This window comes from Austrofundulus limnaeus, unplaced genomic scaffold, assembly GCF_001266775.1.
Source record: "Austrofundulus limnaeus strain Quisiro unplaced genomic scaffold, Austrofundulus_limnaeus-1.0 Scaffold194, whole genome shotgun sequence".
NCBI lineage: Eukaryota > Metazoa > Chordata > Actinopteri > Cyprinodontiformes > Rivulidae > Austrofundulus > Austrofundulus limnaeus.
In genome coordinates, this window is record NW_013952596.1 from 515,806 (window position 1) to 530,767 (window position 14,962).

Consider the following 14,962-nt stretch of genomic DNA (forward strand, 5'->3'; position numbering starts at 1 on the left):
GAATAATCATTACTGTAACAGGCTATCAAGATGAAATTGGATAAAAATGAAAAATAAGGTAAGATACTGCAGAAAAAATTTAATTACAGGTAGAAGACAGTCATGACAGACTCGTGATCCGATGGGGTGCAAATTGATTCAAGAAAAATACACCATCATAATTTTGTAACTTAAAATCTCAATTAATGCTTGAGAAGCAAAATCATAATTATGAAATGCTAAGTTGTGTTAAAAAAATGTGAATTCATAATTATATTTTGTCAGAAATAACCTAACCCTGCTGAGACAGTTTTGAGAGAATATCTCATGAAGACTTGAAAATATTTGGTAAGGTGGCAGTAATGGGCTTCTACAGAAGGTGGTGAAGTTCTGATGACTTAATCAGCTTTACCTGCCTGTGGAGACAGCTCCAACCTGCTGCTTCATCATCATCATCACGCTGTCAAATGAGACACAGATGTGGAAACAAGACCTCCTCTTCCTCCTCCCTGTCCACCCACGCTGCAGCTCTGATGCGTTTAAACGTCTGTGCGCAAAAAGCGCACCGGAATAAACCCCTGAACTCAGGAGGATTCACGGTTCATGGAGTCCTCTCTGGAGTTCTCCAGCTCTCTGGGCAGCGTGTCCTCCCTGCTGACCCGCTGTAGGACCTTCAAGGTTCTGGTGATCGGGGACTCCGGCGTGGGGAAAACCTGCCTGACGCACCGGCTGTGCGCCGGAGAGTTCCCCCGCCGAGTGGAGGCCACCATCGGGGTGGACTTCCGAGACAGAGCGCTGGAGATCGATGGAGAAAAAATAAAGGTAAGAGGGGATATTTTTAAAATAAATACATTATATTATTTTTATACAAATGTTTACCTCAGCGCGGGAATTTGGGTTAGAAATGTATAAAACMGCTTTTTACGCACAGCTTTTCTTTAGTGCATTTAAACAAAACGAGCTGTTGGGTGAGTAAAACCGTTTGAACAAACATTTAACCCTTTCTGGTAAACAGTTGTAGAGTTTCTGGTATTTGTGGCTTTGCTGCTGATTTAACACAGACTTGTTTGTCCACCAGCTGAATTCTCTGAATGACAGAAAATCAGCAGTTAGATGCTCAATCTGTGCTTCTWACTCAAACTTTTCTCGATGCAGTTAGGGTGAATTTAAAGCTGGATTCAGTCACATCAAACCTTGTTTTTCTCTCAGCCCTGTCTATGTTGGGCTGATCAGTGCTTCCTCAATGTTTTGAAATCTGCACATGACAGAGGAAGTGTCTGCAGAGAGGACTGAGGGTTTGTCAGGGCAAAGGTTTGGGTCTAGTTTCTGATAAAATGAACAAATGTGAAATTCCTTCATATGATTCGATTTAATAACAAATCACCCTCATGTGCAGAATTTATTTTATTTTTAACATTCAAGACCACCACTCATCTGTACACAACTCTTATTTTATCATAAACAGATACTCTCTTGACTGTTCTCTGGTGATTTTTGTGTCTTTTCTCTGTAGTTGTAACTTGAGCATCAAATAAAGATTTTCTGATTGAAATTGTTGACTCGGAGGCATTCATAGTCGCGAGGTGTCGAGGTTTACATTTAAAACGTTCMCTCAGACTTATTCTTAAAATCTAAATGTGAAAAAGGAGCGAAACAGGTCCATGTTTCCAGCTGTGAAGCATCCTGTCTTCTTTTATCACCCAGGAGCTGAAGAGACCAGTTCTGGAGGTTTTAGAGGGACCGTTGTCTCGTTCTGGTTTGATGGAGGATTCTGTTTCACAGCTCTGGGTCGTCTTTGCTGAAAGGGAGCAGAAGTTGTAACGGAGGCACTAATGCACCCCTATACGATTAGAGAGGCAGGCTTTTGAACTGTGTGCTGATAAAAGACAAATGATTCTCGTGGCATCAAACGTCTACCTCAGATCTATGTTTTTATGAAACAACTGGTCCGAATTTGACTTCCCTTCTGTGTTTTGCTGTRATTTTGTTGTTTTGTGCACATCAGACTCATTTCACAGGTGAATCAAAAATTTTGTTAAAATAATTTTTTTACAGAAATCAGACTTTCTAACAAATAGTGTTATTTTTCTTTTTTCTGTTCCGTGTCAGAGATGACTCAATATTTGAGTATTTCAACACATGATTTTGTTTTCCGCCTCTTTGTGCTTTCTGTTTTTTTTTTTCCATTTCCTCTTTTAATGTTTGTGTCTCTGCCTCCAGCTGATAAAAGCCAGCATCTCAGATTCTTACTTGATTTTTCCATTTCCCCTCCTCACCATCAGCTCCAGCTGTGGGACACGGCGGGACAGGAGCGCTTCAGGAAGTCTATGGTGCAGCACTATTACCGTAACGTCCAYGCCGTGCTCTTCATTTATGACGTCACCTGTCCTGCCAGTTTTAGCGGGCTGACGGCCTGGATCGAGGAGTGCCGGCAAAATTCTCTTGGTCAGGAAATACCCAGGTAATTCCACCAGTTCAATTAAACAACTTTTTATCAAAATACTTCAATTAAAGAAGGAAAAATGCATCAGAAAGACAACATAAAACTGATTTAATTAAATTAAAAACAACCAAATAAAAGTTACAACCAAAGGAGCATTGGGAGAATAACAGTGGCCCGAGTATCCAACCCTGAGGAACTCCACATGCTTCTGCTTCCACGTCTATTTTCTGTTTCTCCCTCCAGGTTTCTTATTGGTAATAAAAGTGATCTTCGCGATCCCACCAGGACTGACCACCAGGTGGGCCAGGACCGGGCGATGAGCTTCGCCAAGGCCCACGGCATGATCTTCTTTGAGACATCKGCAAAGAACCCTCTGAAGAAACGGGGAAACGGACACCGAGGCGACGGGGCGCTCCGGTACCAGCAGGACGACGTGGAGGACATYGTCACCGCCGTCGGCGCCACGCTGAAGAAACGTAAAACCCCCTCAGCAGCAAACTCGCCAGTGTACAGCGGATCTTTTAAAGTTGGCAAGAAAAAAGCAGAGGAGCTGTGGACATGCTGCTGAGAGCCACACGAGGACTGAAGGCTTCTTTAAACAAAGAACATGAGTTTTTTTCTTCTTTTTGTTTTTTAACATGTAAAAATTGTGCCAAACTTCTTTTTATGAAGTCATTAATCCCCAAAGACCAGTTTAATATTTATACTCTGAGCCTTACTTAAAAATGTTGTCTTTTTGTGTCTTTTTACTTTTGTTGTAAAATAAAATCCTGTGAGTTTCAACAAAAACAGCCACATTTAATTCAGGGGGATCATTTAATTATTTAATTTGTGCCAAATGAAACAGGAACCATCACCTTGGTTTTAGAGCCATATCTGAAGATTATCCAGCCATTATGGTCCAGTTTTTACAGATTTAACCTTTTAAATAATCTTATCTGCATGACTAAATAAACCATCAACGTTTTAATATTCGTTCCAAATTTCAGTAAAGCGGTTATTATAAGTCAYATTTAATGAGGATAATTATAATCATAATTACATTCAAACAATTACAAAATTTAATTCATTTTGATTAAATTTCTTTAAAAATGGTTTCGAAAGACAAAAAATAATTTAATTTTTGATCATTTAAGTTTTTGAAACAAGGGTTAATGTTATTTACCTAAAAATGGAAAAGAAGACTGAACACTTTGCAGGATTATAAAATRTTAAGAGAATAAATGACAGATTTGACTAAAAGAAGGAAACTCAGAACATCTTGAAGTTTGAAAACTTGCTGTTTTCTAAATGAGATGTTTTTTTTTCTGGTGCACCTATTTTAAAAAAGCAAATCACTGTGATGATGGTTTAGTCTTGTGCATGAGCACGATGGTGACTGGAGGCGTTGGAAACATTCATCATGTGTGTTTCTGTGATTTCATGTGCWGTTCGATGATTCAGAGGTCACATGACGCTCTTCAGCCGAACCTGCAGAACTTCAGACACGCACAGCTGAGTGTGTCGCTTTGGTGCAACATTCACCAGTTACATGTGACATTTCTCTGTGATTTCAGAGGAAATGGCTTCTGTTTCATATATAATTTAAATACATTTGAGCCAACTCAGTGTGTTAAATAAAGCTGAGGTTAAATTTATGGCTGCTTTCCTGCAGTAAAAAGTAATGAATTAATTAGAACTTTGCTTTTTGTCTTTGCTTCAGGGGGAGATGGATCAGGACCTGGTCTTCAGTAATGAGGTCRTTGCKTCGGTCAGCTGGTGAAGAAAGAGTTGAGTCAAAAGGTAAAAGAAGAGGAACGGCTGTATTTGCTCCTTCTGGTCAAGTTGGGCCAAAAAAACAACAAACAGGTCAACAACTTCTTTCCTGTGGGAGGGAGAACCTTATCATCCGTTATCACTTGTTTGCAAACACAGACGTGCAACAGCAACTTCTCAGAAARTGTTAGAAAGTCGATGCCGGTTTTATTTATGTGGCTTGTTTGAAAAACAACATCGAGGACTGAAGCTGGTTAAAAACGAGAAAATCCTCAACAAAATAAATTTAGTTAAAAATCAACAGGTCAAAATTTAATGGACTAAAATCACGACAACGCCACACAAAAAAAATCTGATGGAACTTTAATAGTTAAACAAAAATAATAGTTTGAGGCCCTGATGGCACCTCAWATTTTAAATATTGAACTTTTAATTGCTTTAAATAAGGATTAACTTTAAAAAAATGAGTAAAAACAGGAAGTGTCCCCTTCTCTGCTTTAGGATTTTTCTTTTCTAGCAAAAGGGACACACACACGCACACACACTCAGATGTACTGCATGTTCCTGGTTTTTGTCAATCACTGATTCGTGACGTRTAACTGACCTCAGCTTTGAGAATCCAGTAAACAAACATGGATCTAAATTTACTTCCATTGACGTTTGAAACCTTTTTTTTTAACGTTGTGTCGTCTGATTTGTCCTGTTGGATCCAGATGTGTTCCGGATGAGTTGGGGTCACGTTAATTGTTAAGATGAGCAACTTCGTTGTTCTCTGGCACACCYTCCTGTCCGTTCAGCTCACAGAGATGTTCTGCGACCTCTCGTCTCCACTGACAGCTTTGGGCCTCCTGCCTGTTAAAGCGTCCTGACTGAATTATGCAACCACAGCTGACTGTTTGCGTGCAGACGACATCCAGCCTGAGGCTGTTCATTCTCACACATTAAACACACATCAGATGGGTGATTTCCAGGACTGGGTGGGGTGGGGGATTATAGGACACACGCAGAACACAGCTCAGCATCTGCAGAGCCCACCAACGCCCCCTTAATGTGTAATAAAGTAAAAACTTCTAAAATGAACAGAGATTATATGGGATGCAGTGTGTGTGTGTGTGTGTGTGTGTGTGTGTGTGTGTGTGTGTGTGTTCTGCAGGGGGCGTGCTCGTCAGGTGGGTGTGTATCTTCCACTCAGAGTGTCACAGCAGCAGAGGAATCATTCATCTCTGACGGACCGCAGACACACACCTCTTCACCRGATCAGAGATGTTCTGCAGACGGGTTTGGAAGAGGGTCGGGCCGCTGGCATGGAGGGTCCTCAGTCCCACCTCCAGGACCGGTAAGTCCACTTTTTAACCAGTTGGACCTCAAATTAACTCATTAAARCTCTTATAGTCAGACTTATAGTGGAGTTAGTGAGATGTTTTAATAAATAAACTGAGTTGAAGCTGAATCTGGATGATTTTTAAAAGTTTTCTTGTTTGAAGATACATTTAAATGATCGTTAGAGCTGTGAGAGGAGGAGGAGGCGTTTCACTTTGGGAACACACCGTCCTCAGATTAATTATTGAATATTAGGCCATTGTTTAGAATCAGATTTTCTAACCATCCTTTAGAAATGCAAACATTTCTCATCTCTGCAGAGGAATATTTCTTGGTCTAAAGCTTGTCCGATTCAGAAGCGTTTTTGCTGTTGTGTCCTTTCAGAAAGTTTTGTCTCTGATTCTGCATGCATGCATGATTCTGTGGCTCATCCTTTCATTCAGGACACGAGCACGTGGAATTCAGCCCGAGGCGAAGCCGCTGCTTTAATTTCCTGTTCAGAACAAAGTTCTCACAAAAGGCCTGGCTGCAGTTCACCTCCCTCCCTCCAAAACAACCTGTTTTTTTTTCTTCTAATTTTGCAGAAACACAGATGTCTGCAGGCTGCATGTTGTTGCTGACACGTGTGTTTTCACAGCCTGAACCTGGCCGCAGGGATTAACTGATTACCTGTAAAAATAACGTGAACACGTGGCGGCCGGGAGGACGAGCAGCGTCCTCAGCWCTGCTTTTTGGCTCCTCACAGATTTGCCAGGAGAAACTATTATATTGTTACTTATAATTCAATGAACACTTCCTTTTAAAAATAAAACAAGCTGCTCATGTGGTTTGTATTGGAGGTAATTTAGCTTCAAAAACACTGTGATTTTCTATTGTGATAGGAATGTAAACTACAAGATAAATAAAGCTGATAAATTGACATTTTCAGGCTTTATTAAATCATTTTTGTTTTGAAAATCATTGCTCTGACTGAGTGGATCATGTCTTTGTTCTCTTTTTTTTTTTTTTTGGTCAGAAAGACTTCAGATCCACTGAGAAGCCTGTTTATCTCAGTTTGAAGATGTTTGTTTTGATGCAGATTTAGACTCTGCATGCATCGGGGTGAATTTAATTGGGACTCTTCTAYGTTTAGCTCGTCTGCTGCTAAAACTTTCCATCTCCTTCCCCTCGCTAAGAGCTGTGTTGTGTAACGGGATTAAAGAGTGCAGAGGAGGGGGACGGGTYGCCGCTGTTCTCTGTGACGAGCTAAACTTCTGAGGGACTGAAAATTCYCAAACCTTTAAAGACAGTTTGGGGTTTTCATTTTACTGCTCGTAAATCTTCCTTGGAACAGTTTCCGTGCTGAAATAAAGCTGYAACTTCTGTGTTTTTCAGTTTCTCCGGTGCGACACATGGCCTTCGGGATTCCCGGAGGGTCCACCAACTTGACGTATTTTGTTTTGTGTGGAGGAGGCCTGACCGCTGCAGTCGTCTACGTGAGCATCACAGATCTGACCTTCTGCTCACACAGGGGTTCAGGGATGAACTGTTGGCCGTTTGGGGGTCGGGGGGGGAGGTTCTAATATAAACTAACTTCTCCAGAACCTTTAAAGTGCCTGTGACATTAATTTTTTGTAATAAATATGAATGCATTTTTAGAAAGAGGACATTAATAAAATATTGCAAAAAAAAATTCATGTCTCTGAGATGAACAGTTGTTGAGATATTTTGCATGTGAAGAAACAGGAAGTGATGTCAAAGGGGAATGTCAGCATGTGAACACAGGGTTGTTACAAAAGCTAACAAACTGTAGAGAAGAATCTGATGTTTTGTTAGATAATTTTTAGTCACTATCAAAGARAGATGGAGTTAAAATTTAAATATTTTTGTTTTAATAAACACAGACCAGCAGGGTTTTTTTTAATGAGTTTCCCTTTGATGTCACTTCCTGTTTCACTTTGGCTGAGCCAAATTCAAAAGAAAATAGGCCAGTTATATAACAAATCATGTGTACTATGCCAATTTTCTTAAGTATAAAGATGTCTTCTTTGACTTTTTCTATTTGAAGGATAGTCACAGACACTTTAAAAGGCAGAATTAAGTCAATATATGAGGTTTAAGAACCAAAAGCTGAAGGCTAGAAAACACAGGAAGACTGTGATTGTTTTAATTGATGCTTTTTTTATAAGACCACAAACAGAAATATAAACACAGTTTTGTAAATAAAAACCACAGTAGTTGCAGTCAACAAATGCGGTTTTTATTCACATTTTACACCACTTCTTAACTTTTTCAGAACTGTTGTAGTTTTAATAAACCTTGCACTTATTCTGTTTTAACACTGATGTGTTTTTAATACTCTCAGCTAAACCGTTTTCCCCTTYGCGTGAACTCGCATATGTGTGTTTAAATATGACTGACAGCTAAACCTTTTCTCGCACAGATCACAACCAAACGGTTTGTCCCCCGTGTGAACTCTTAAGTGTGTGATTAAAGCCGTCTTATGGCTACATCCCAGTCCACAAAAATCACAAGTGAGCGGTTTCTGTCCCGTGTGGACGCTGATGTGTCGGTTCAAGTTACTCTTCGAGCTAAACCTTCGCCCGCATTTGTCACAACTGAACGGTTGTTGACCCGTGTGGATTCTTTTATGAGAGTTTAAATGAATCTTTTGGCTGAAGCTTTGTCCGCACACGTCACAATGAAATGGTTTTTCTCCCGTRTGGACCCTCATGTGGATGTTTACGTTTGCTTTTCTGGCAAATCTTTTCCCACAGTCATCACAACTGAATGACTTCAGTCTCTTCTGGGCTTTCTTGTGTGGCTCTACACTTWTCTTAACTCTAACACGTTTCTTTTTGATCAAAGGGGTGATTTTTGAATGGCTTGTCAGGTGCGTCTGAAGAGACCAGATGTTCACAAACTGTTCACCACACTCTGAGCAGCTGAAACATTTGTTCACGTTGTTCACATCAAACTCAAAAGTGCTGCTCTCCCTCCAGTCGTTGTCCTCAGCTGTTAATCCAGAGTCTGATAAGGGTCTGAGCTGGGAGTCAGGACCGCTTACATCCTTGTCCTCCTCATCCTCACTGACTTCAGTGTCTGAAGAGCTGGACTCGTCTTCACCAGTCTGTAGATCCTCTCCATCAGGTCTTTCTTTCATCAGGTCGACTGAGCTGCTGGTTGGAAGAACTCCATCTTCGGTGTGATGAAGCTTTGAGAGCAGAGGTTTCTCATCATCGTCTTCATCCTCACTCTTTAAATGAACTGTAGTTAATGAGAACATGGTGGCGTCAGTCTCCTCCTCCTTTATGTGGGACTCAGGGTCCTGCTGGTCCACATCGTCAGGTCTCCACTCTTCATTAGCTTCTTCTTTCACCACCACTACCTGCTGAACACCTGCAGGGGAAACTGAACCACATGTACGTTATGAACAACGGGGACTTTAAATTTTCATCACTTCTATTATATCTTAGTTCACTCATACTCACTCAAATCATAATTATTAGACGCTACCTCGTAATAGGCATGCTAAGTCAACATTATTAGATGATATGAGACAATTACATGCTTAGTTCCAATTATTAGAGGCTAAGTTACAATTATTAGATGCTACCTCATAATTATTAGATGCTAACTCATAATTATTACACGCTTACTCATTATTGACATGCTATGTCAACGTCATTAGATGATAATATGTAATAATTATTACATGCTTTGTTACAATTATTAGATGCTAACTCAATTATTAGATGCTAACTCAATTATTAGATGCTAACTCATAATTATTAGATGCTAACTCAATTATTAGATGCTAACTCAATTATTAGATGCTTACTCATAATTATTAGATGCTTACTCGTAATTGACATGCTAAGTCATGATAGGTGACAATTATTAGATGCTAGTAAGTTACAATTAGTATATGCTAACTCTTAACTGAGATACTAAGTCAACATTATTAGATGCTAAGTCATGATTTTGAAATATTATCTCGTAACTTCAAATTATTACTTAACAAGATGATCAGATTAGCTGGTAAAACTAAATACAACTAGCAGTGGCTAAGAAAACCCAGTTTAAAAATAGAAACAAACCTGATCTGTGGTTGAAAACACAAACAGGATCCAGTATTTTGTTGTTCTGTCGCAGGTTTTCTTTATCCTCCGCGGCTGAATTTTCTAACAGCGACGTTTCATCGAGTCGCTGTTCGACCTGCAGCTGTCCCCACATCTTTCTCAGCTTTCCTCAACAAACGTCAGGCTACGAAACCAACAAAACTCACAGGAAAGTAAACGGGACGAAGCTGTTATGAAGGTCCCTGTTGGACTCTTCTTCTACGGTCACTTCCGGCGGGTCGCCGTGTCGGTTCATTTTAGTAGCGACACCTGGTGTTCAAGAGGAGAACTGCCCTCAGAATTCTGACAGAGTTTGTGTTTCTTTTAGCAAAATGTCTCACGAACCAATTATTGGATTTTAATAAAATTCTCAGGAAATATTTAGTAGATGTACATCTACAAGTAAATTACTTTGGGAGCCAATACCATTTAAGATGACTGCCACTAACACAAAAGTTAACAGATATGCCGTTTTTTTTATTTTCAGGCCTACAAATCAGTCAATGGTGACGCTGAGCGACAAGAAGACAAATTTTCCAACACGAACTCTGCAGCAAAAGGTAAATGCTCACAAAACCACACYCAGCTCATTTAGCATAAAAGACTAAGTTTAGTTCTACTAAACATTTAAAGACAACTTCAGTTGACAGCAGCCTTTGTATTTTTTATTTACCYTTTCAGCTTTTGACTCACAAAATAAATGTTACATAGATTCATGAACTCAACTCATCTTGGTGTTTAGCTTGACAAACAGGAACTGCAACTGCATTCTTGCACACAATGTTTTTCTTGCAAGAACAGATGCAAATTAGCAGCTCACAAATGCGAAAGATTTAATTACTAATGTAACTGAAGAGGGCAAACTAATAAAAGTAAGAAAATAGGAGCAGTTGGACAAAGTTTTCTTTAAATGATTGTAGCTAAATTAGACCTGTATGCTTCGGCTGATGCTGTTCAGACTTGCACTGAAAATAATCTGTTCAGTTGCTCATTTGAAAAGCGTTCAGCGCAGAAACTGAACACGGTGAGCTTGAAAACAGAATGTTTGGACGTGTTTCTGGGCAGATTCTGGCTGCTCCACCCAAACTTCTCACACGGTGGAATGAGTTCTCTCAATAGGTTTATCAYGCCTGTCTGCTTGGATCAGAGTCTGTGCTTTGTCTGCTCAGCCTGCAGGGAGGGCGGCTCCGTGCCAAGAGATGCTCACTGACGAGTGGCGTTGTCTCAGTTCTGCACCTGTAGACTGAAAGGGCAGTGCTGTTAATATGTATTGGCGGGGGGGTAGACCTTTTGTTGCAGGGGATGGCACGGGTTGGCCAAGGTGTTATCTAGGGGGGCATATGTAATTAAGGAAAACTACCTTGGATTAAAACAATTAAGATGGCCACCACAGCTAAATTTAAGTGGAATTTTAAGACTAATTGAGCTGAAATTTGTTGTGGCGTAGCCAAGAATTATCTCTAGTCCCAATTTAAGGTAACCGCTAATGCTAATTTTACAAAGAGATATGATTYAGCCATTRAATACACAGCTGAAAATTGATATGGTAGTAGTAGTCAAGAATCTTTWAAAAATATGAAAGTAAATTCAAAATCAAAGATGACCACCAATGCTAATTTTCAAAAGTTGGACCTCAGCCATTTTTTCAGAAATACTGAGCTGAAATTTAGTGTGGTGGTAGCTGAGAGTGATGCCTAATGGATTATATGTATAAAAAAATTCAAGATGTCCAGCAAAACTGTATTCAAATGACTACAGTTCGGCTATGTTTTGATAAACTTTGAGCTGAAATTTTGTGGTATTGTTGCAGGTTTCCTCTTCACTAGAAAAAATAGCTGCATAATTTACCTTGATTTAGCTCTAACTTACCATCTTTTATTGCCAAATGTGACCCCCACYCATCAAACATTTGGGGGTGGCACCYGGGGTGGCCAATCAGGTGCCAGCAGTGGTGCTTGCCACCCTGGCCACCCCTCTTTCTCCGCTCCTGTTGCACCAAATGCAACAAAGAATGTTGGTGCAACACTTCTGTTACTTTATCTTTGACTTCAGCCCCTCTTGTTTTCCCTCAGTGGATGAGGCACCAGCAGCTGAACCTACAGCAGCAGAGGAAGAACCAGCTCCTGGAGCTGAGGTCATTGTAGGGTCACTTCCTGCAGAACCGGCAGCAGAGACCTCAGCAGAACCAGTGGAGACCTCAGCAGAACCAGTGGAGGAGACCTCAGCAGAACCAATGGAGACCTCAGCAGAACCAGTGGAGACCTCNGAGACCTCAGCAGAACCAGTGGAGGAGACCTCAGCAGAACCAGTGGAGACCTCAGCAGAACTAGTGGAGGAGACTTCAGCAGAACCAGAGACCTCAGCAGAACCAGTGGAGGAGACCTCTGCAGAACCAGTGGAGGAGACCTCTGCAGGACCAGTGGAGACCTCAGCAGAACCAGTGGAGGAGACCTCAGCAGAACCAGCAGCAGAGATTTTAGAAGAACCGGCAGCAGAGACCCCAGCAGAACCAGTGGAGACCTCAGCCGAACCAGTGGAGGACTCTGCGTCTGAGKTGGTCAATACGGAGGCCTCGGCTGAGCCGGCGGTCTCAGAGGAAGATGCTCCAGAACCGGCTGCAGAGTCCACAGCAGCAGCAGGAAGTCCCGGTACGGCCGCAGTAGATGAAGTCCCTTCTTCTCCCCCCGCTGATCCAGAGACTCCCTCTGAAGCCCCCGAGGCTGAGGCCACCCCTGCTGCAGAGGTGGCTGCATGAAGCTGAGCGGGCTGCAAAATCTGTTGTTTCCTCAGTAAAAGACTCRTAGTTTCCCTCGCTTTTTAATTTGTGTTTTAGATACCAGATGGTCCAGTTCTTCCTTTCATTCTCTTCCCCAACATTCCTGCGCAAATCAAATCATCTGGCATCAGTTTGGCCATTTTTTTGTGTGTGTGTGTGTAAAAACATCTTTAATAAAAAAAACATGTTTGATATTAAAAAGGTGTAAAAGTTCTGGTGTAGGTAATTTTAAAAACATTTTTTAAAAAGATTTGAAGTGACCTTAAACTGTGACAATTCCTTTTATTTATCCAAAATCTCTTTTAAATCATTGAAGTGGGACCAAAATTCAGCTGACGTTGTTATTATTATTATTTTTGCCAAATTGCATTGTATGAGCAAGAAACACAGAAATATTCTGAAATAATCAATGTTTCAACTTTTCTTTCTGAATAATTTGTTTTTAATTAAACTCTTCTGTATTTTTGCTCCTGCTAACCTGCATCTGTTCATGTCTGTAATTCCAGTTTAGTTTTTATATTTCTAATCACTGGAAGCCTTTATCTGTGTGTTTTAGACACTTCTGCTGCTCTTTTCTCATTGATCTTAAATCATCATAAACTCATCTGATGGGCTGAAGCATTAAAGGTTGTTGTTTTAAAGTGGTGAAAGAAATAAAACCTCTCTGGAAAATGAAGGGTTTTAAATAAAGTTTGGATCCTTTTCCACCCTGTTTTTATTGTTTGTTCTGTTTGTTTGTTTGTTTGTTTTTTGTTGTTTGTTTTTTTGAGACTCAGAAGATCTGGACGCAGATAAGGAGGCAGCTGTTGAAAAGTCTGCAGAGGGTGAAGATGACGAAGCTGTCTCCTCCTCCTCCTCAGAAGAGGAGACAGCACCTCAAGAAACTGAAACACAGTTAGCTGCGGCCTCYGCGGGACCAGACCTGGATCCTGTTTCAGAAGCAGAACCAGGAGCTTCATGCTGCCCCTCCTGCCATGCTGCTCCATCAGCAGGAGAGGAGGTGGTGCCATCAGCTGCTCTGTGACCAAGATCCTAAACATCTGAACGAAGCCAAGAATGAATCTGCATCATGAGAACAACCAGCAGCCGACTGAGGAGATTCAGAACAGTTCTGGGAAATCTGAAGGGGTCAAAATGACACAAACTGTGTTTTTTGGGGGAAGAATGAATTCTATTTGATTTAACGAGCCTGAAAAAAAAAAGCTTTTTGTTTTAGGTCATCCTCCGAAGAAGGCAACCAAAGGTCAAAGGTTTTCCATTACTAGAGTTCCAATGTGGGCACCTGGTTTTCCCAGGTGGTCTCTCATCCAAGTACTAACCAGGTCTGGCCCTGCTTAGCTTCTAAGCTCGGACGAGCTCTGGATCAACCATAGTATTATTACTATCCTTTGTCTGTAGATACTCAAATTTTATTTGTCCTTTTGTCTAAAATGAAGGTTAAAACAAAAATACTCATTTCTGTACAACTTAGGTTTCATGTGTTGGTTATTATTTTAAAAGAAAAACCTTCTACAAAAGGTTTTAAACAAAAATAACTAAACTGTGCATCTTAGCTGATTAACAATTTGAGGTGATGAACAGATAAATCATCTCCTGCAGCTGATTTATTAATCCTGACACATGGCCTGCAAACAGTAATACATGGATTCATTTTCAACATGATAAACATCATAACTACAGCTGATATTCTGGTTTTAATGTTGAAATCTACATATTTTAAAAGTTCATCCAGGTTTTGTGTATATTTTTTTTTCTAAATTTTGTTTTGTCCGTATTTTACGGTCTGTAAACAATTTTCAGTTGGACCATCTTAACCTGACAGAATGTCATTTTTTTATTGAAATATGTATAGAACTTCACAATTCAGCTTCATGGAATAAAAATTCATTTTTAAGTAAATCCAATAGCATGTAAAACTCTAAAYACAATTTCTTGAAATTCAATTTGTTTTCTTGAAGATAAAAAGGCCAAAATAATAATCAAATACCATGCAGCTTTGCAGGTGCAGTGACTTAATTTGACATTTTCTGTACATAAATGTAAACATTTAAATTACTGATTTGTGGTATACAATTTACARGTTTTCTTTTATTTACGAGTGACAAAAACATGAAAGAGCATAAATCAAAACAGTTTTTATTCAGAGGTGTATATAAACATTTGAAAAGAACTGTAAAACTGTATGAAGTGAAATATTATAAAATTCAACTAGTTTGATTCATCAGCAGATACTCTTTTTTAAATAAAGTGTGGCATAAAGTGGTCTTGACTATACAATTAAATTTAGTTAGTTATCAACAACGCCACCTGGGACTATCACCCAGGAATTAATAAAAGGACACAGGTCCGGTTTTGCAATCAGCAGGAGACAGGTTTCGAGTCAATAATAATTTATTATACAAAATAAGAAATGCCTGTACATAAGCAAATACACAAAGTAAAACTAACTAGGCTTACCAGTGGGTACGACCAGGTCCTGGATGTAGGCCCCAAAACAAACAAAACAAAAAAACACCCGTGACGTCACTCACTCTAAGATGCTCACCACCTGTCTGGGTTAATCACTGCACAGTCACACCAAAACAAAAA

At 40.1% G+C, this 14,962-nt stretch overlaps 3 protein-coding genes across 3 annotated transcripts; 2 read left to right on the forward strand and 1 right to left on the reverse strand.

Moving 5' to 3' along the window:
- Positions 1 to 488: 488 nt before the first annotated feature.
- On the forward strand, positions 489 to 3,211 carry LOC106524614 (ras-related protein Rab-33B). Its single transcript, XM_014018481.1, has 3 exons — positions 489 to 801; positions 2,262 to 2,440; positions 2,666 to 3,211. The coding sequence occupies exons 1-3, from the start codon at positions 583 to 585 to the stop codon at positions 2,988 to 2,990; spliced, it is 723 nt and encodes a 240-aa protein (XP_013873935.1). The 5' UTR covers positions 489 to 582; the 3' UTR covers positions 2,991 to 3,211.
- A 1,281-nt stretch (positions 3,212 to 4,492) lies between these two features.
- Positions 4,493 to 13,049, forward strand: LOC106524649 (fibrous sheath CABYR-binding protein). Its single transcript, XM_014018540.1, has 4 exons — positions 4,493 to 5,513; positions 6,872 to 6,972; positions 10,085 to 10,157; positions 11,670 to 13,049. Exons 1-4 carry the CDS (start codon positions 5,441 to 5,443, stop codon positions 12,350 to 12,352), a joined length of 930 nt encoding a protein of 309 aa, XP_013873994.1. The 5' UTR covers positions 4,493 to 5,440; the 3' UTR covers positions 12,353 to 13,049.
- Positions 7,638 to 10,068, reverse strand: LOC106524612 (zinc finger protein OZF). The gene is made up of 2 exons (XM_014018478.1): positions 9,577 to 10,068; positions 7,638 to 8,887 (listed from the first exon to the last, which is right to left on the reverse strand). The coding sequence occupies exons 1-2, from the start codon at positions 9,710 to 9,712 to the stop codon at positions 7,842 to 7,844; spliced, it is 1,182 nt and encodes a 393-aa protein (XP_013873932.1). The 5' UTR covers positions 9,713 to 10,068; the 3' UTR covers positions 7,638 to 7,841.
- Positions 13,050 to 14,962: the final 1,913 nt, after the last annotated feature.